General features: G+C 34.0%; 1 protein-coding gene across 5 annotated transcripts in view; it reads right to left on the bottom strand.

The window, feature by feature from the left end:
• Positions 1-13,284: 13,284 nt before the first annotated feature.
• The window catches only part of GRIK2 (glutamate ionotropic receptor kainate type subunit 2), a 661,616-nt gene continuing 654,667 nt past the window's right edge, over positions 13,285-20,233 (bottom strand). Inside the window, exons 17-18 of one of the 5 annotated variants that reach the window (XM_045499147.1) lie at positions 17,359-17,493; positions 14,885-14,998 (exon numbers count right to left, since the gene is read on the bottom strand). In XM_045499147.1, coding sequence (XP_045355103.1) covers positions 17,374-17,493 — 120 coding nt within the window. In that variant the 3' untranslated portion in view covers positions 14,885-14,998; positions 17,359-17,373. Of the gene's footprint in view, positions 14,999-17,354; positions 17,494-19,055; positions 19,143-20,233 lie in introns of those variants that run through there. The other 4 variants (XM_045499151.1, XM_045499149.1, XM_045499150.1 and 1 more) reach the window with 4 other exon arrangements.

The following is a 20,233-nucleotide window of genomic DNA, read 5'->3' as shown; positions in this document are numbered from 1 at the left end:
GTAGATCCATGATTTTCCAACATTTTGTTAAAGGTGACAGGCTTATGAATGCCCTAAGGGTTTTCTGGGTGCTCTTCCTGGAATCACAGTTGTCAAAATTGCCTGTGAAAAAACTCAGATTTGATCACGTAACTTCCCCAATTGAACACTTTTAGTGCTTCTGACTGTACTAAAAATACAGAATACTTTACATGGGCAATAAAGCCTCCAATGAGTCAGTCTATGGTTAAATGCTGATGTTACTGTCACATCATTTTGTCCTTGCTCACTGTGTTTTGGCCACAACAGTCTTCACTCTTCCCTGACTCTGTTTTCACACACACTCTTCTTTAGGTTGTTCTTCCCTAGAACTATCATCCTTCCTCTATTTCTTTTGGTCCAATTAAAATTTTCATAATTTAACCTAAAATTTCATTTACTCAGTTATCTTTGGTCATGAATGTAAACTGCATCCTCTGTAATGCTCTGTACTCACTCTACTGGGTTTAAGATGTAACAGTATATTGATTTGTGTAATTGTGCAATGTTTGCATCCCCATTATATTGTAAGCTGTATCACAGGAAAACTCGGTCTGCTAGCTAATCATTCAATCCTTACCTAATAACCATAATGTCTGGCTCACAAGACGAGTTTGGGAGCATTTGTGGAATTAACATGCTTCAAGTTATTTTCTTTAGAAGGAAGTTAATACTAAAACATAATTTATGGACTGTCAACTAGTCTTAACAAAAATATTACTGACACATGTAACAAACAAAGTTTACTTCAGTAAAGACTGAGTAATAAAACCATAAACATGACAATGTAGAGGTAAATCCTTAAAACATATCCTTATACATTTGAAACTACCATAAATGAATCATGTGTATCAGTTCTATGTCTATTATTACTGCAATCACAAGAATATTTTCCTTTAAATTCTATTTTCATTCTTCGGCGGGAACGTAACTAGTTTTAAAACTAACTTGCTTACATTTTTCAAGCTATAAAATATAAATTAAAAATATTTCCAAAAGAAAAAATTGTGTATAAAAATAATGTGCACCTACTATACTATATGGAAAACCCTGCTGAGTCCTAGAAGACTTCAAAAAGAGATCCTAGATACATTTCTACCTGTGAGTTAGACCATGAAACTGAGCAGAAAATTCTGACAGGGAGAGAAGGAGATGAAAAAGTTTCAGGTATAGAAAGTACAAGAAATGAGAAAATTCATGGCAAAATTATTAATCAGTTACTTGATGTGTTTGAAATTTAGAGTATAGGGGCACAGTAATGAAATGGGGCTAAAAAGACAGTTTGTAATCAGTTTGTGTAGAGTTCAAAGTGTCTCTAAATGATATGTCAAAAAGCTATTATTTATATTGTAGGTAACAGAAAAAAAATTAAAGACAATTTTCTGTCTTTGCAGAAAACAAATGACTTATCAGGTACCATTTTGCAAGCAAATATATTGGAAGTGCGAAGAGTGGATTAAAAAGCAACCTACTGGAAACAGGAAAACTAGATATAAAGTGCTTATTACATTGGGATAAAGATAATGAGGGTCTGGCTCTGTATAGGTATATACAAAGGATCCAAAATATCTAAGGGCATTTACTTGTTTACTTCTGCTCCCCTACAGAAACTCTCTCCCTGGGAACAGCATGTAGTTCATATGTATCTATTTAACTTGGAGATCAGCACAGTCTCGGGAATCGTAGTTGCAGATCTAGACAACTGCTGAGGGGGAGTGGAGATAACAGTGTCAACGGAAGTGAAATGAAAACTGTCAAATAGGTTGGAAACATCTCCTTTAAAGTCAGGAAGTAACAAAGATGTCTCCTACCACCTTTATATTCAACATTGCATTAGAGTTCATAGCTCTGTAAGACAAGAAGAAACTTAAGAACAAAAGCAATTGAAGACATCCATTATTTGCATATCATGTGACTGTTTACATAGATAATCCAAAATAATCTAGAGACAAATGTGTAGAAATAAAAAATAAGTTTCGTAAGGTGGCTGAATGTATAACATAGCCTTATATATCTTTATATACAAGGATCAAACAGTATAAAAACATTTTTAAAAGACACCATTTATAATAGCTACAAAAATTATAAATTACCTAGGAATAAATGAAACAAATATGTGAGAACTATATGCAAAAAATTGCAAAAGACATTAAAGAAGGCAAGAAAGTGTTCATGAGTAAGAAGATAATATCAAATAAATACAAAAATTATTTCCAAATTGATACAAAGATTTAATTTCACTTGACTAAAATTCCAACAGTTATGTTTGGGTGTGTGTGTGACTTAAATGGTTGATTATGAAATTTGGGTGATATAATAAGATCCTTCAAAAGACAAAAAATAAGAAAGATTAAATACAAAACCCAGAAACAGACCCATTCATGTATGGAATCTTGATAGGTTCCAGATGTAGCATAGCAGATCACTGAGAGAAGGAGATACTGTTCAACAAATTGAATGAGGGGAAAAAATGTTTATACAGGTAGAGAAAAGAGAATGTACATGTTTGAGTTAAACTAAAACCATAAAGTAAAACTTTAAACGTTTTAGAAAAACATATAGATGAAAATCATTCTGTTACCAATAAAGGAAGCATTTCTTAAACAGAATTTCAAAAGTATGGACCATAAAATAATAGAATGGTACATTTGGCAGCATTAATATTAGCAACTCATGTCCATCAAGCAGCCTTTTTAAAAAGTGAAAACACATAGGTAACACATAGGGAGGAGATGTGTGCAGCAAACAAAACCAAATAACAGATCAGATAATATCAACAGTATTTAGGATCATAGAAATCATTAAGAAAAATAATTCAATAGAAAAGTGGGTAAAAGACCTGAGTGGCCCTCTGAAAGAATATGAAACACATGTAGCTAATACATGGGAGATGGTCAATAGCACAGGATAACAGGAAACTGAAAATCAAGACCACAGTGGCATTTGACACAGTTGAAAAGCAAAATTAAAAAAAAAAAATCTGAGAAAGACCAAGCATTGGAGAGGAAAGCTTCTCCTACGTACTGATGATTTAGGTGTTGACTGGTGCAGATTTGGCAGGGTTGTGGAGTAGAACATTGACATACCCCAAGGTTCAGAATATGTATATCTAAAAAATATTTTAACACATGGGTACCAAAACCAAAAAACATATACATACCAGCACAATATAAAACTTAAAAAATTCTAGTAGTCACTGGCTAGAGAACAAATAAGTTATGGTAGATTTAGTCAATACGTATTATATACAGCAGTGAAAAACAATGAACAAATTTTAGCAACACAATTTTAAGTTAATAGGATGTCTCAGAAGACATAAAATATCATGCTTGCTCTCTCTCTCCTATCCCTTCTGTCTCTCTGGAAATTCTTATTTCCACTGTGTATTGTCCAGAGGTAAGTAGAGGGAAGGAAGGATGTAATGGAACTACTGAAATCATTGAAAAGCTTGAGAATGGCAAGAACTAGGGGAAATAGGAGTAAAAGATGTTTCCAGGGAAATGAAGTGGGAAAAAGGCCTGTTGTTCTGAGACAGTAATTTCAAAGTTTGATATCTGGAAGTGAGGGCTCATTCCTTGTGCCACTGAAGGCAAGGATGTAGCTAGATATGTGGGTTACTAAAAGTACTTTGTAGCAAAGGGGCTCAGAATAATTATTGGGTCCCTATTGTAGATCAAGTTTATTCTTTGATTGCTTTTAAAAAGACTGTTATCTTCTATCAATCTTATATCATAGTCTGTTTAAGAACTTGTCTGAAAACTGAAGAATATGCCATGGCTGTGTCTACCTAGCCAATAGCCTAAAAAGTGGTTGCTGCACACCAATGCTTTATCACAAGAGGAACACTCCAGTGTTCTGTAGGGAACTGCCCAAAAAGCAGATAAAGTATTTGCACACTTCTATTTATTGATTTATTTATTTATTCACTCATTTACTCACGTATTTATTTATTTATTTAGAGAGTGTGTGAGTGGGGAAGGGGCAGAGGAAGAGGGAAAGAGACAATCTTAAGCAGGCTCTGTGCCCAGTGAAGAGCCCAAGGTGGGGCTTGATCTCATGACCATGAGACCATGAAATCCAGAGTAGTATGCTCAACTGACTGAGCCATTCCAGGCACCCCTGCACACCTTTAAACTCATATGTAATCTTGCTTGGGTAAGAGAAAGTATAAGAGTTGGAGTGGTCCATTCCTTCTGAATCCCCTCATGCACACAGCCTTTTCCTCAGGGTCCTGCTCTTCCCTTCTATCTCTTGATCTCCACATAAACAGAGATCAAGCATAACACTCATGGATGCTCATAGGAAATGGAACCACATGGGCAAGACTTCCTAGGATGCCATCAATTACATTAGATTCACTGAGTTTCCTTATGGTACAGGATGGCAAGGTTCAAATAAAATATGGACTTATGTTACTCAGAGCACCTGTGGGGAGATTGGGATAAAAACTGTCTCTGCTTGGATTTGGTTACTGAAGGTTCCAGAAGTGAAGCACCCAACCAACTTTACTATCACATGCTGGCTAGTATTCCAGGAATATACGACACTGATGTCAGCTTGACTTACAGTGTCAGTAATGGCCTAAGCTGCCAGCAGATGCTTCTCACAAGTACTCTTGATTTACAATCTCTATATCTTTACTGTTCTTCTAGTCATCAAAGCTAGTGTAAGTTAATTACATTTCTGCAGCAAATAATTTGAGAATGTTCTCATTTCCTATCCGTAGGACTTTAAGGGCTGCAGACATTAACCTAAGACAAAACTCTATAGACTCTTCTCTGGGTTGCATGGAAAGACTCTAAAGTTTTTTTTTTTTTTTTTTTTTTTTTTTTTTTAACATTATAGTCCTATTTCTCTGACAATGCATTAACTATCTCCTTTACAAATCTACAGTCATTATCCAATAATTAAAGTTTAGAGGTAGGTTAGGCTTTGTCCTAGACTCTCATCTCTTCTTAGTGCTCTTTACTGAGACTTTCTTGTTCACATTCACTACTTCAATTAGTATCTTTTTGATGCTGACTTTAATATTTATACGTTTACTCCAGACTCTAATTTATATGTGTATAATGAATTGCTTACAAGAAATTTCCACTTGGATCTTTCAGAGATATCTCCACCTGTGTCAAAAACTACATGCATTCTCTTCCTCATAAGTCCAGAAATTTCTTATACTTTCTTCTATTTCTATTTGAGTTGATTACAATTAGTTGAGAAAGCCATATATCCTATATAGATTTGCACAGCATAATTGATACTACTATTTCTCACAAAACCAATTTTCCTCTCCTTCCAGACTGCAACCCCCTACAGCACTTGTGAGCCCCCTAAAGTAGGTCAGGACCATGCAACTGGATCCACCAAAGAGCCTTTCTAAAGGTGTTGTAGGAGGTTTCATGAGGGTACTAAAAGATTGAACAATCTGGACTATGAATTACCACAGGGAAGGTAAGAGCCATAGAGAAACATCAACAAATGAAACAGAACAAACAAAAACCTAAAAACGCACAGTAGAGTTTTCATGAATAGGAAATGAACTTTTATTTTGATTAGCCATTGAGATGTCACTGCTGTTTGTTGCTATGACCAAATATAGTGCCAAACAACATTGGAGTTATTCTGCCTGGGTTTGATAGCTGTAAGCCTTCTAAATTAAGTTCTCCTCAGTAGTTTTCTTGTCCATAAAATGTGATAGTATTAGTCCTATCCTCAGAGGGTTGTTCAAAGTGTTGGAAGAGGTAATTCATATAAAGCACTCATTGTAAATTATGGTACAATTAAAAACCTTTATATTTATTATTGAATTCACCAGGAAATTATGTGAATTTTTACCTGCTAAATATCTTTTGAATCTGTCTCTTTCTCTTCATTTTTACTGTTACCAATTTAGTTTAATCTAAACTAACAGTATTTTACCCTGACTACTTATTGATACGGTCTCTTCACTAACCTCCTCATACCTATTCTGGTACCTACATAAAGTGTGCTCCAAATTGCAGCCTGAATGGTCTTTGAAAAATTAAGATCTTGTTTCTGCTTAAGAGATTTAAATAGGTTTGCCATTGCTCTTTGGATGAAGATAAATCATTAAGGTCACCTGCGCTACCTTGCTAAGGTCCTATCTATATATTTTTAATGTTTATTTGTTTATTTATTTATTTTTGAGAGAGAGAGAGAGAGAGAGAGAGGTAGAGAGAGAGCGAGAGAGAGAGAGAGAGACTAAGTAGGGTATGGGCAGAAAGGGAGGGAGAGAGAGAATCCCAAGCAGCCCCCATGCTCTCAGCACAGAGCCCAACATTGGCCTTGATCTCCTGAACATGAGATCATGACCTGAGCCAAAATCAAGAGTCAGGCGTTTAACTGAGCCACCCAGGTGCCCCTGACTCCTAGCTATATTTTAAATATATCCCAGTTACATATTCCCATGCCTTCTTTGTGCTCCATCAACACTATTAGTCTGTGTCAGGGTTTCTCCTGTACAGGACTTTTACATATACTTTGTCACAGGCTTGTGAAATTTTTTCTCTTTGCTGAATAACTGCTTCTTATTCTTTTTTCCCGAGTTTATTCATTTATTTTGAGAGAGACAGAAAGAACATGAACAGGGGAGGGGCAGAGAGGTGGGGGTGGGGGTTGGGGCAAGGGGGAATCCCAAGCAGGTTCCATGCAGGTGCACAGAACCTGATGTGGGCCTCGAACTCAGGAAACTCTGAGATCATGATCTGAGCCAAATTCAAGAGTCAGATGCACAACTGCCTGAGCCACCCAGGTGCCCATCATCATTCTTATTCCAGTGCAAACATGACTTCCTCAGAGAAGTGTGCCCCAATCCTCTAGTCTAAATAAGGTTCCTTATTAAAAACTCTCATAAAATACTGTACCTTTATTTCCCATCATTTGTGTGAAAAAAACTCAAGTGCCTTTTTTGGGTAAACTCTGGACAGGGACTAAATAATTGATATGTGACTGTGTTTCACCCTGTTTCAACAAGAATGCTATCAGTGTTATAAATCCATTGTTAGGTCGCTGTCTACATCTACCCTGCAAGAAAAGTAAGGAACTTTTGAAAAAGAGGGAGACCACTGGTGAAATTTCTTCCTTGTACCTATGTGAGGACAAAGGAAAAAAAAAAAACTGCAACACAAATGGGAGTGGCACGGATCAAAGAAAACCTTAGGTAAAGTTATGGTGACATATTTTGCATATAATGAGAAATCTCTACCCTGAGTAATAGAATGGCAGTAATGTGCTAACAACATAGTTAATATCTTAGTTTATGTCCTCCACACCTGGAAGACTCCTACCCTGTGTGAAAGTTTGAAGTAGATAGAAGTTATATACTCCTGGGAGGAAGATACAAATCAGTAATATGTCTCATTATAGCAATATATGCTTCTCCGTGCATCTTTAATAAATATTAACCAATTTTCATATTTTTACATCTCAAATTGTGCTGCTTGAGAGATACCGAGGGAAGTCTCTTTATTTATCAGAATCTAACACAAAGGAACACTTTCTTGACAGCACTTTTTAATTTGTATTTAGGTATTTAGCATATTTGATTAAGGTCAGCCTCCTCCTCTAGACTCTAAAATATGACAGCAAGCAGGCACTATGTTTCTTTTTCAATCAGCTTCGCATATCCAATATCTAACACAAAACTTGGTTTATAATGTGAATTCACTGTTTTTTTTTTAAAATATAAACAAATGGGCACACATTTAATTGATTTGTGTTAGCAGACTACAGGGTAACAGACCAATTCTAACTAAAGTGCCCAAATTTTTAAACAAAATTCTTGGGAATCAAAGTTACAGTTAATACAAGTGAAAGGCATGGTGCAGAGCAAAGAAATTGCCAACTACTTTCTCATTGGTTGAGTTTCAAGAAAAATAATGTCACAAGGGAAAACCCAGGTCCACTAGGGCAAGAGATACAGGAATATAAAGGAAAGCAGTAAGATATGAGAATATCTGATAAAGAAAAAAAGAGCAAGAGAAGTAGTGGTAGATGGCACATGAGTGGAAATGGGTAAATTGGGGGTTAACAGAACAAGGTTGGGTTGGGGGGCTGGGTGAGACTGTAGACTTCCAGGGATGGCGGAGATTGTGGTTTGTTTCCCCATGCCTGTTTATCCATTTTCCTTAGTAGTGAAACACTTGACTTTTAGCTGGCACATGGATCCCTGAATTCAAGTCTACCTTTCCTAACCTACCTTACAACTAAGTGTAGACTATGTCTCAATTTTGACTAATGTAACATACGCCTTGTCACATGTTACCTTACAAGAAAGGAATGAGAACTTTTTGTTTCCTTTTGTCCTTCTTCCTTGTAGAAATGTGGATACAGGGGCGGGAGCTGTAGCAGCTATCCTAAACCACGTGAAAACCTTAAATTAGGAGCTGAGATATAGGTAAATGTTAAAAACATACTTTTAAAATATTATAGAAGGAGCATATGTGCAGTGTGTCTTTTATTTCCCCTTTTAACTTATGAATATTGATCAAGGTGGGTGGACTATATGATTTATGATAGATATTTCAGTGCATTAATAATGTTGGATTAGATATTAAACTCTACAGATTGACTTTATGGTAAACTATTCTGGTAATTGAGAGTGCTATATTTTTGGAAGTATAATATTATAGAAATTTCCAGTTGAAATGTAGGAAAACAGCAATTTTCCTTTGTAAACAGGCAGGAATATATTTGTTTAAAAATAATTTTTAAGTTACCCTCATAATAAATGTGAAAGTAAGATACAGCATAAGGCAATATATTAAAGAGGAATTCTTAAAATCTTACAGTTCAGCATGGTTCACTAACCAAGTGTTCCTTATCTACATTATAACACATGTTTCTTGAGCTTTATATAATAGAAATTGGAATGTTTTGAATTAGACCTAAGCCCTTAGGGCATAAATTACATTGGCTTCCAAATTTAGCATTATTTGACAGATACTAAAATTGAACTACTCCCCATTTCAGAAATATTCTTAGGCTCCATTCTGTGAAATTCATTTTTATGGTGAAAGTATCCCCTTACATACAGAGTTAGAAAAATTATTTCATAAGAAGAAAATATTGGCAACAGTATGTTCTTTACAATTAGAAAAGCAAGGTCTGTTTGACCAGACCTCTCTATTTGAACCAGAGCAGTTCTGGTTTTTATTTGCTTCATATATTGTATTTCTGCATAATATTATCTTTAAAAAGAATGGTCTTGTTTCAGGTAAGAGTTAAGAATTGAATGTATGATTGAATTTTGCTCCTTAACCTTAAAAATTATGGTAAACATATTTTTTTTTAATGCATAGAACTCCAAGAATAAAGAGAACAGACAGGTGAATATTTCAACAAAATTTTGGAAGGAGACAGGCATATGAACAAAAGATAGTTAACTAAGCAGATTCAGAAAATTAGAATGTGAAGTGGGCAGTGTGAGAAGCTGTCAACCAATCCGATTGTATCACAGAATTCTTAAAGGCACAGGAACCAGCTGTACAAAGTACATTAAGAACTAGTAATAGAGGAGGGAAAATACAATCAGGAGGACTTAATTTATTTTTAAAACAGTGGATCTCCATATTCCCTTGCCTCTTCTTGACTTCTGGAAGCCTGCTTTTTTCACCAATTCACCAGTGACAGTATGTTATTCTGAAAAGATTAAAAATGCAGTACTCCAGGCTAGGGCATGCCAGGTCCAGCTGAAAGCCTAAGTACTATATTTGAAACAGGTGGTTAAGTGACCTCAGTTCTGAATTCAGAATGTGGAGATCTCCAGTTCTCTCAAACAATGATTACCAAAACACTGACCATCAGGGTCTTAATTTCTAGGCAAGAAATTAAAAGAAACTTTTTGTTAAGAATCTAACAGGACTAAGAGGAAATATCCAAAGATAGGGACATTTTGAAAAATTCATCAATGAATAGCCCATCTAGATAAATCTATGGCAAAGCTCAAGTAAGATAAATATTTTCTCTTACACATCTGCGCATGTAGAACTCCCAACTCATATTTTAGTCCCCTTTTCTTAATTATTTTTTTTAATTTTTTTAACTTTTATTTATTTTTGAGAGACAGAGCATGAATGAGGGAGGAGCAGAGAGAGAGAGAGAGAGAGAGAGAGAGAGAATCAAAAGCAGGCTCCAGGCTCTGAGCTGTCAGCACAGAGCCCAATGCGGGGCTTGAACCCACAAACTGAGATCATGACCCGAGCCAAAGTCAGACAACCGACTGAGCCATCCAGGCGCTCCCCGCTTTTCTTAATTATTAACAGGCTGCTAAGAATTAAAGACAAAAATTTGAAGAATACCTCTAACATAGAAGATAGGAATCCAAAGAAACCAACAGAAAAATGCAACTTGGATGAAACAGGTCTTTTCAGAAAGAAGGGAATGTAATAGGATTGCTATTGATGTTTTCAGAGATATAAGAGAAGATATTGCAGCCATAAAACAAGAAATCATAAAAATTAAAATAATTTAATGTCAAGAGAAGTCATCAGAGTGAACAGAGAAAGTAAAGGAAATCCTCAAAGAAATGATTCAGAAAGTTTTCCCCAAACCAAAGGACAACAGTACCTAAATAGAAAAAATTAGCAAAAGCCCAGCATGATGAATAAAGGTAGATCCATGCCTATCACTGGAATATTTCGAGACACTAGGGACAAAGAGATCAAAGAAACCTAAGAGAAAACTTAAAAAATCACAAAGCATCAAGGATCTCAATGATTGCAGGTTTTTCTACAAATAGACTAGAAGTAAGAAAGCAATGAAAAGACACCTTGAAATTCATCTAGGTATAAATTATTTTCAACTTAGAACTCTATACCCAGCAAAATTTATAATTACTAATGAAAGTAGAATAAAAGCATTCAGACATAATCAGAGATACAGAAATATCTCATAAAATGGAACTGTCCTGGACCTCTTCTCTAGAAGCCACCATAATTAGTGATACATCTAGAAGAGAGAAGATATATATTAGAGGCAACAGGAGATTCAACATGATTGAGAATAAGATCCTCAGCAGGCAGAAGAAGAGAGGAGTCTCATACAGAGGGCCAAACATCAGTCCACATTGGGACAGTGTGACTCAAATTATAGATACATTCAGGATTGTCATGACCAAAATCTTCACTGCCATTGTACCATCTTTTAAACCTGAAAACATAATTCTCAGGTGATCCTAGTTCATATTGTTATTCACACTTTGCTTTCATTGATCAGACACTGATGATGTTTTTGCTGTACATTCGTGCTCTATTTCCTGAAACAGCTGGGTACTCTCGTCTATGAAAGTACTCTGCTTAAATTTACATTTCAGAGTTGGAGGTGGAGACAAGGAGCCTAGTCACAGAATATATAGAACAGACTCTTCCTGGTGATCAATTTTTGGTGTACACAACAACTAGATGCCATAATTCTGTTGTATACAATTTGTTGTATGTATATTTCAAAATAAACAAATATTAAAAAGTAACATTTTGCTAAAATACTTTTAAATCATTAGTGTTTAGGATATATACTCATTCAATAATAACAAGGAACATGTATTAAAAATGTAATTGAGTTGTAAAATATTAGAAACATTTTAACTCATAAAATATCCTTATCCAATTTATATATTTGTAAGATAAAATATATCAACTTCGTGTTCTCATAGTGGTTAGGGCTGTTTATCTGTAAATATGTGAATTCTCCTTGGGATTTGGTATTCTCATAGTTGTTAGGGTTATATAGCCTCAATATAGATAGATAGATGATAGATAGATAGATAGATGATAGATTAGATAGACAGATAGATAGATGATAGATCATTGGTGTTTTAATCTGGTTAGGGTTATTTAGTTATGGCATATGTGAATCCATACCGCTAGTGTTTCATAGTGGCTGGAGTTACTTATGATATATGTACCTCCGTTGATTACCTGAAGTTGTCAGGTTATGTTGTTGATTGTAATAGGTGTTCTCTTCCTGTCCTTCTTACAATTTAAGTACTAGGCTAGAGAAAAATGCTTACTCCAATATACTACCTTCCCAGAGAGAAGACACGTTTTTTCACTGGTTGAAATTATTTTTAAAGTAACCAAGATTTTATTAAGATTAAGAATAGTATCTCATAGATGCATAAGTACCTATTAAGTAGGGAAATATCTGTTTGGCAATAATGTAGAAACCTTTTAGGAAATGGATAAAAATTCAATATTATACACTGTTTATATACCCTAAATTACCATTAGAGTTAAAATACAGAAGGTGTTTTTACACTTTTCAAAATGTTTTAATACTTGAATAAAATGACTGCCACATTTTACGAAAAATTGAAATCATTATTTCCTGACTTCTTAAAAATAATTAAAGTTGTAATTTCCTGTCTATTATTAAGTTAGTTTAATATAATGAAGAATTAAAATTAAAAACTGATTTAAAATATGATTAGAATCTAATCAATAAAAAAACTTAATATTATCCAAAATCTGAACATTTTTATGAGATATGTTGAGGCTATTTACCATGTAAAAAAAATAATGCTGAGATGTTTAGGAGTGGCTTGTGTACCTCTCCAAAATTAAATTTGGTAACAAAATCATCATGGAAATATGAATTTTAATTTAAAATAACTGATACTAGAAATTTTCAAAATACTTGTTCATTTAATTTTTAATTTAATTAGATATCAGCAATTTGATTATGCAACTTCTCTGAGTTTAAAAAAATACAGAGGCTTTTCTTTTTTCTTTTTTTCTTTTTTGGTCACTTCTAATTTAAATGGTTACCTTTTTTGCTTTAAAACAAAGTTCTGTCAGGATGTTAACATCTAAACCACATCATTACTAATTTGTTGGTATTGAGCCTATCTCCTCCTCTCCTTTTGCTGAATTATCAATGCACAAGGAATTCTTAAGTTGGACATGGGTTAAACTTCAAATATTGTATTAGTAAACATTACACAGTCTTACACAACCCTATAAATATAGTCAATATCTACTCGTGGAAGAAGTAAGATCATGACTGCTGCTTCTAGAACTGCTATTTTTCTCATTTAAACTGCCATAAACCTAGAGATTACATTACAGCCCAGTCCAGCTTTTCCTACATCTGTGTAGTTCATCACTGAGCCTTTTTCTTCTTTTCTCCAGGTGGTTGGGAAGTGGCCATCCTTGATGATCTAGAAGGTTTCAGGAATCCCTGAATTCCCTGAATGCAATGAACATATTGTGCATTCATTTACACATACAAGAGAAAAATGAAAGTCAAAGCTGAAAGTAAAATGGACATAATTTTAATGTTTTTTTTTTTTAATTTTGTGCATTGGATTCAAACAGCAAACTGTGTGCACTCAACTGTTATCACAATGTTGTCAAGAGGTCTGTGTCTTTTACCATTTTACACACAATTGTTCATTACAGTATGTTATCAGCCTCGTGGAAACCAGGGGTGTGGCATGGTAAGCAGTGGTGGTAGTGCACCTAGCTTTTATATTATCTAACTTGAAAATATTTCTCTTCTATGATTCCTTTTTTTCTTGATAAAAATAGTTTTCACCAAACGTTGGTGGTGCACACGCACTACCATTCATGCTTGGCATCACACCCCTGACAGGAACACATGTTCTTATTTTGTTGATAAAAAGTATTACAAAAATTTCCATACAAAAACTATTTTCATAGAAATCTTGCATTTCCACAAATAAACCTGAACATTTTTTTGAAAAAAACTGCTCAAGAATTTTGTTCATTTAACATTGTGACTGTATTGATAAATGCAGTCCGCTTCGAAGTTCACACATACTTTTCTATAGATGAACAGTCCCCTTTCTCCTTTCACTGAGATCTGCCCAGGCTCCATCAAGTTCATTTAGAGCGGGAACGAGGGTTTAGATGAACATATCTGAATGTTAGAATGAAAGCTTCAGTCTTCCACATAACCATCAATACTCAGCCCTCTTTTACGACTTAAGACAAAGATTGCAGAACATCATCCTTTTTCATTCAGAATCTCTGAACCAACTGTTGCCCTTTTATTCGGGGGATGGGATTGGGGAAGGGTATAAGGGGGTAGGGTAAGGATCTGGTAGAGATGTATGCTAAATCTCCTGCTTTAGTAAATTTAAGAAAAACATTATTGCCTTGGTAATTGACATTTCTATCTCAATCAGTGACACAGACTGTCAAAAGAAAGAAAGAAAGAAAGAAAAACACTGATGAATATCTGCTTTATATTCCACTTGCCATGAAATTCAGATTTGTTTTGCATTACATTTTTTTTCACATCCTATAAAAACACATATCGTCTATTCAGATGATATTATACTGAGTAGCTGGGGGCTAGTAACATCATCACCTCTATTACCTGGGTGTCAGAAGACTGTACTGTTTCTTGTATCACTACAGTTTTTGCTGATTCCAAGTATTTTTATTCTTTAATGATTTTTTTTTTTTACTGGTTACCCTTGGGGCATCGATTTTCCACCTCCTGGCAACAGTTGGACTTCAAAAGGAACCTGTAATTTCCTACTGGACTGCATTTGAAACCAGCCACAAAATGCGCATGTCACATTCACTCAGAAGAAGGGAGGAACCCATGATAAACAGTGTAACCCAGTGTAACGTGGTTGATCCGTGATGCTTGCAAATCAAGTCTGATCATTGCAACTGCTTAGATCACAGAGTCTCTAGTTCATAGACACAGCGGCATGAGGTAACTCATTTTATTTTGCACAGGTTGCATATTTCCACAGGAAACATTCTCGCTAAATTGTTTGGAAAAAAAGACGACAGTTTGTGCTTGGGTGTTTGGCCTCCCAGCTTTATGCCATGGTTTCTTTACCTGGCAACCTTCTGTCGTTAAATGTGTGCATGTTGATAACTTCTTCTGTTTTCACAATAACTGGGGCCTGTGGCTTGTGTTTTAACCGTCGCTGGCACTTCAGGGACATCCTCAGTTCTTCCACCATAGCGCTACAGAAGGACCTCTAGGAACAACACAGAGAATGAAATATTACAAAACAGATACACTGCAACTGCCCAGAAATAATATTAAACTCATTTTCAACAGACTTGTCAACATAAAAGCCTTGAAGGTTTGAAATATTTCATTAAGAAGATTATAACAGTTGTTGCACTTTTAATAAACAACTCATGATATTTCAAATATTTTTATCAAAGTGGGCTAGTTTAAAGAAAATCTCCACCCGACAGTGAAATTAACTGCCAACAAGGAATGCATATAGTACGTATATGTTGAATAAGATTTTCAGATGTAAAATGTATTAACATCATGAAATATAAATCTACCTTAAAATTTAAATACAAACACATATACACAAATCAATAGCCAGAAATCCATTCTTGATTTTTTAACAAATAGAAGAAATGTACTACTTTTAAATCACAACATGAAATATGAAAATTTTCTTTAAACATGGATTCTACATTGTGCATCTCAAAACAGAACAAAAATAGTACTCACACATTTAGACATAAAAACATGGAAAATAATTTCTGGTATTCATCATATCTTAGTGTGATTATGCCTATAAAGCTATCGATGATGATTACAAACAGATATGATTTAATCATGAAATGACAAACTGTAGCACGTTAAAAATACATGAATATTATTTTTTTTGTCAACATAGGCTTCATGACTGAAAGCTGGCAAATAAGTTATTCCATGAAGAAAAAATGACCCTATGAATATTATTTTAATTCCCATTTCATTGGCCATAGATTTTGTTAGAAATTCTGTATATCTGGGGCTCATTATTACACATTCCTCACAATTCCTATTACAGAGTCATATATGTGAAACAAAATTTTGTTAGTCTCCTTCCCCAGTTAATTGAGATACACATGTATTAGTTACATATGAATCAGATTCATGGACAAGTTTCATATCGTAGTTGGAATTCAGATGGGCTGAGGCTTAGGCTCTTTCTGTGCAAGCACTAAAAGTACGAACAACAACCAAAAATGTGGACAAATATGAAAAGTTTATACAATTCCTAACAGTGATATGAAAACAGTGAAATAAACCTAATCAAGTTTGCGTATGAAGACATTTTTTCCTTTAGATGTTGCTGCTTTATCGTTTATCAGTTTAGGCTAATTCCAAAATAATACAGGATAAAATATTTAATACCATATATGTGCCTTATGTTTGTAAAAAATATTTTGCATGCATAATCTTTTGTGTCAATCAAACTAATACTTTGAATTAAAGTAGGCATCTATGTGACAGAAAACTGATTCAGAGAAAAGGCAAATAAATCACTTTCTGTGGCTCATACCTGAGACTACAGCAATATATCCTGATACCCAATTTTGTGATTTTTGACCCTGCCTTAGTATCTTCTTGTCCATTATTGGCTATATCTTCATTTCTCTTCTACGGGTTCCTGAACAGTTTCCTTATTGGTATTCCGAACTCTAATGTCTAGGCTACCCTTCTCCAAAGGCTCACAAATAACAGAAAAATCTATTTTTAAACCAGTTATTAATAGCATTTCCTTGTCCAACAAACAGATAAAATCCAAATGTCCTGTTTTTTCCCCATCATGACTTCTATGATTCAGCTTTCCTCCTTCCTCCTCAATTTCCCCTCTCCATTTCTTTTTTCTCTACATATACTCTTCTCTGCTTGGACCTCCAGGATTTTTTTCTCGTTCACTTCTTGCTCTAGTGCCCTGCAGAATTCTTTCACCCTTCATATCAATCCAACTTTATCCCTTATCTCAGGACATGACTCATATTTTCAGTTATTCAGAAATCACTTTCCAAATGACCAGAATCGTTATTTCATTCAGTGTGGTTTTGTCCCTCTAGCATTTTGCACTCATTGTCATGTTTTTCTATCTGACCTCACTGTCTTCTGTGTATCCTTCTCACTAAATTGAAAAAAGCAGAAATCAAATTCTCATGGCAATGAATGAGCACACATGCATTCTTTAAATGTTGACTGAATTTTAACAACAGCTACACATGACCCTAATATTTGAATTCTAATTTAACAGTGCGTTTAATTCATTTGCTTAAAAGTTTTTTCAGAAGCTTAGTAAAATGCATGTCTATGAGTTATCTGATTAATCAGGTAAAACTTTCATTTGTTTAATAACATTAAATTAGTAAAAATATTAATTTATTAGTACTTGTAATGGGTGATGATTAAATGCTACACATGGATTTCCCATTAACTACAGTTACTGCCATGCATTATTTATAATGTGTTAAATTATACAGTTCAGAAGTTCATGAATTATATTTCTATTAAAGGATTTATATGACACTGACAGCCAGTAGATGGACACAGTGTTTCTCATTGCTTAATACCTACTATTAGATGTACTTATTAAGAACATGATGATAATGATGATGAAGATGGTGATGATGACAACACTGTAGAAATGGAAAAATCTGACTCCAAAAGGGGGAAGAATACATAGTCTTGAGGTAACTTAGTCTTGGCTCTCTGTTGAAACATTTAACAGAAGAATTGATTAGATAATAAAACAAGGTCAGAACTTGATGCCATTGACACTTTAAAATGTTATAGGATGTGAAAACGTTGAATTGTTTGAAATAAGCCTTCATTTAAAATGAATAAATTTTGCAATGCTAAATAAAACCCTCTTCTTGGCAAACTCGATTTTTAGACATTTTGAATATATTAGTTCAAATAAACTAATTATTATTTTTTGTCCATACTAAAAGAGTGTCCTAAACAGTTGATTTCCTTTGGGAAAAAAAATTTATAAATATACATACCCATTCAACTATGAAAGGACTCAATTTTATTTCTAGTAAGTGAAAGAGTAAAGTATATTTAGTACCCTATACTTAACTTCAGACTACAAATAAAGGCATATAAAACTCTTTTAAGTAATTTTATATAACATTTATATTGTTGAGTAATATAAAATGTAGGTTAAAAAAGTCTGCACCAATCAAAAACCACAATACCATCACCTTTTACAAATTAAAATTATCTTAAATAAATTAAATTTACAAATTTAGAAGTTCTGAAAATTATAAGCATGTGACCCCGCCATTACTATTTTAGGCTTTATCTAGTCTACAAAACTATTAGAAAGTGAACATTTTAATCAAGCAGCCTTTAATCAACCAACCAATAGCTTGGTTTTATTTAATGTCAAATTATTACTTTTACTATTTTTTTCTTGGAATGAGCGGTATTTTACCAGTTCTCTTGATCTATTAGTGTATGTTTACCTAGAAAATAGTTTTATTTTAGGTTATTAATAAAGTCACCGTGAAACCATGGGTTCTCTTCTTGTAGAATATTTCTAATCCTTCACAAAACTATGAAAAATTTAGATCTCAGTAAGAGTTTAGAATCTACATGGAAAATTTAAAGAATTTAATGATATCATAAAGCACTGTTCATTTGTGGCACTAGGACAAAAACATATTCTCTACTTTTTTTTAAAGCTTTAGAATGCAAATTCCATATTGTAATCTGTGTTAAAATCTCAAGTTGAAACTTCAGAAATGATGGTGAATTATAGTTGTTTCCCTGTGCCGTATGTTGCCAAAAAATTACTATGTCTAACTTTTAAATAAACTTCTAATGTCATTCAAGAGACAATCTGTCTTTCCTACTTCATATGATAATTGGAACTTTAAAAATGCCTTTTTATTGAAATATTAAATAAGGTTTTGAAAAACCCAAGTGCATGTAACAGGAGTTTCTTGGATTATAATAAAGAAGAAGAAAAAGGGGGTGGGGAGGAGGAGAGGAGAAAGGAGAGGCAGAATAAAGAATAGAAGAAAAAGAGAGCAATAGAGAGGGGAGGAAGGAAGTAGAGAGGGAGGGAAGACAAAGAGGGAGGAGGGTGAGAGGAAGAGAAAGAAAACTATGTTGCTTTTCAAATCACTTCTTAGGAATGGAAAACCACAAATTGTGTCATTCAATGAGGTAACTTTCTTAGGGTGAAAACAACAACAAAAATGTTTCTCCACATTAATATAACAGACTACAAAAAGAAAAAAGAAAGGCACAACGATACTAACCATTATTAAAAACCTCTGTTAGTAAGTTTCAAAAGTTTACTAAACAGTGTCTGGATGGTAGGGTGGCACTAACCAAATAGAAGATTCCTGAAAATGAAAATTTAAATCTTTGAGCTGTTAGCATGTATAATTGCATTTAAATTAGTAACACTCATTATAAAATTCACTATATTTAATGAGGCAACCTGTATTTACACATCTCTAATTCTATAAAGGATGAAGGTCCGGAAACTTTAAAAGTATAAATGTGGCTATATTTACATTGTTTTTAAATAAAGCTGTATTTTTATTTGGAGTATATAATAAGACAACATAAATAGTCCACAGAAAAAAATGTTCCACGAATATCATTATTGGTGTATAGAATAATTTATTCTGAACAGCTTAACTTTCTAATTTACAGATATGTTTATATGATCACATGATGTGACAGCACTTGGCAAACACATAATTTTTTTTTAATATTAGAAATCTAGTTGTAAATATGTTCCACACTGGACACTGGCATAAACTCCACTTTTAAGTTAAGACCTTTATATCTATCAATGTCTTTTTTAAAAACAGCAACTGATGAAAAATAACCAGTTTGAATTTTTAAACTTTGAAGCTTGTCACTTTCAACTTGAAAATATGTTGTCATTTATCACCCAGAGGAGAAATAATCATAAAATATTATACAGTACGATCAAGTCTGTATTTAGTATTTATTTTTTAAGGAGGAAACTATTTTATGTGTCTTGCTGTCTATTCTTTGATAGTATAAATGATACTCTAATATTCATTCAGAATAATTTGCAACCATTTTTGCATACTTGAAATTGCCTACTTGAAATTCCATCAAAAATATTCAAGCTACTTCTATCAGATTTGTAGCTCAATATTCTAATATATACTAGCTTATATCAACTAATCTGCCTTTTTTAATGTTGTATTTAATTTTCAGAGAGTGTGAGTGGGGGAGGGGCACAGAGAGAGAGGGGGACAAAGGATCCCAAGAGGGTGGTTGTGCTGACAGCACAGAGCTCAACATGGGGCTCCAACTCGAGAACCGTGAGATCATGACCTGAGCCAAAGTTGGAAGCTCAACCAGCTGAACCACCTAGGTGTTCCTAAATTGTTTTGTTTTGTGCTTGTCCTTTAAATTGCTTGTAATCTGGGGACACCTGGGTGGCTCAATC

Source organism: Leopardus geoffroyi, chromosome B2, assembly GCF_018350155.1.
Source record: "Leopardus geoffroyi isolate Oge1 chromosome B2, O.geoffroyi_Oge1_pat1.0, whole genome shotgun sequence".
Lineage (NCBI taxonomy): Eukaryota > Metazoa > Chordata > Mammalia > Carnivora > Felidae > Leopardus > Leopardus geoffroyi.
Note: the sequence above shows the minus strand (reverse complement) of the source record. Positions and strands in the feature narration are given on the sequence as shown.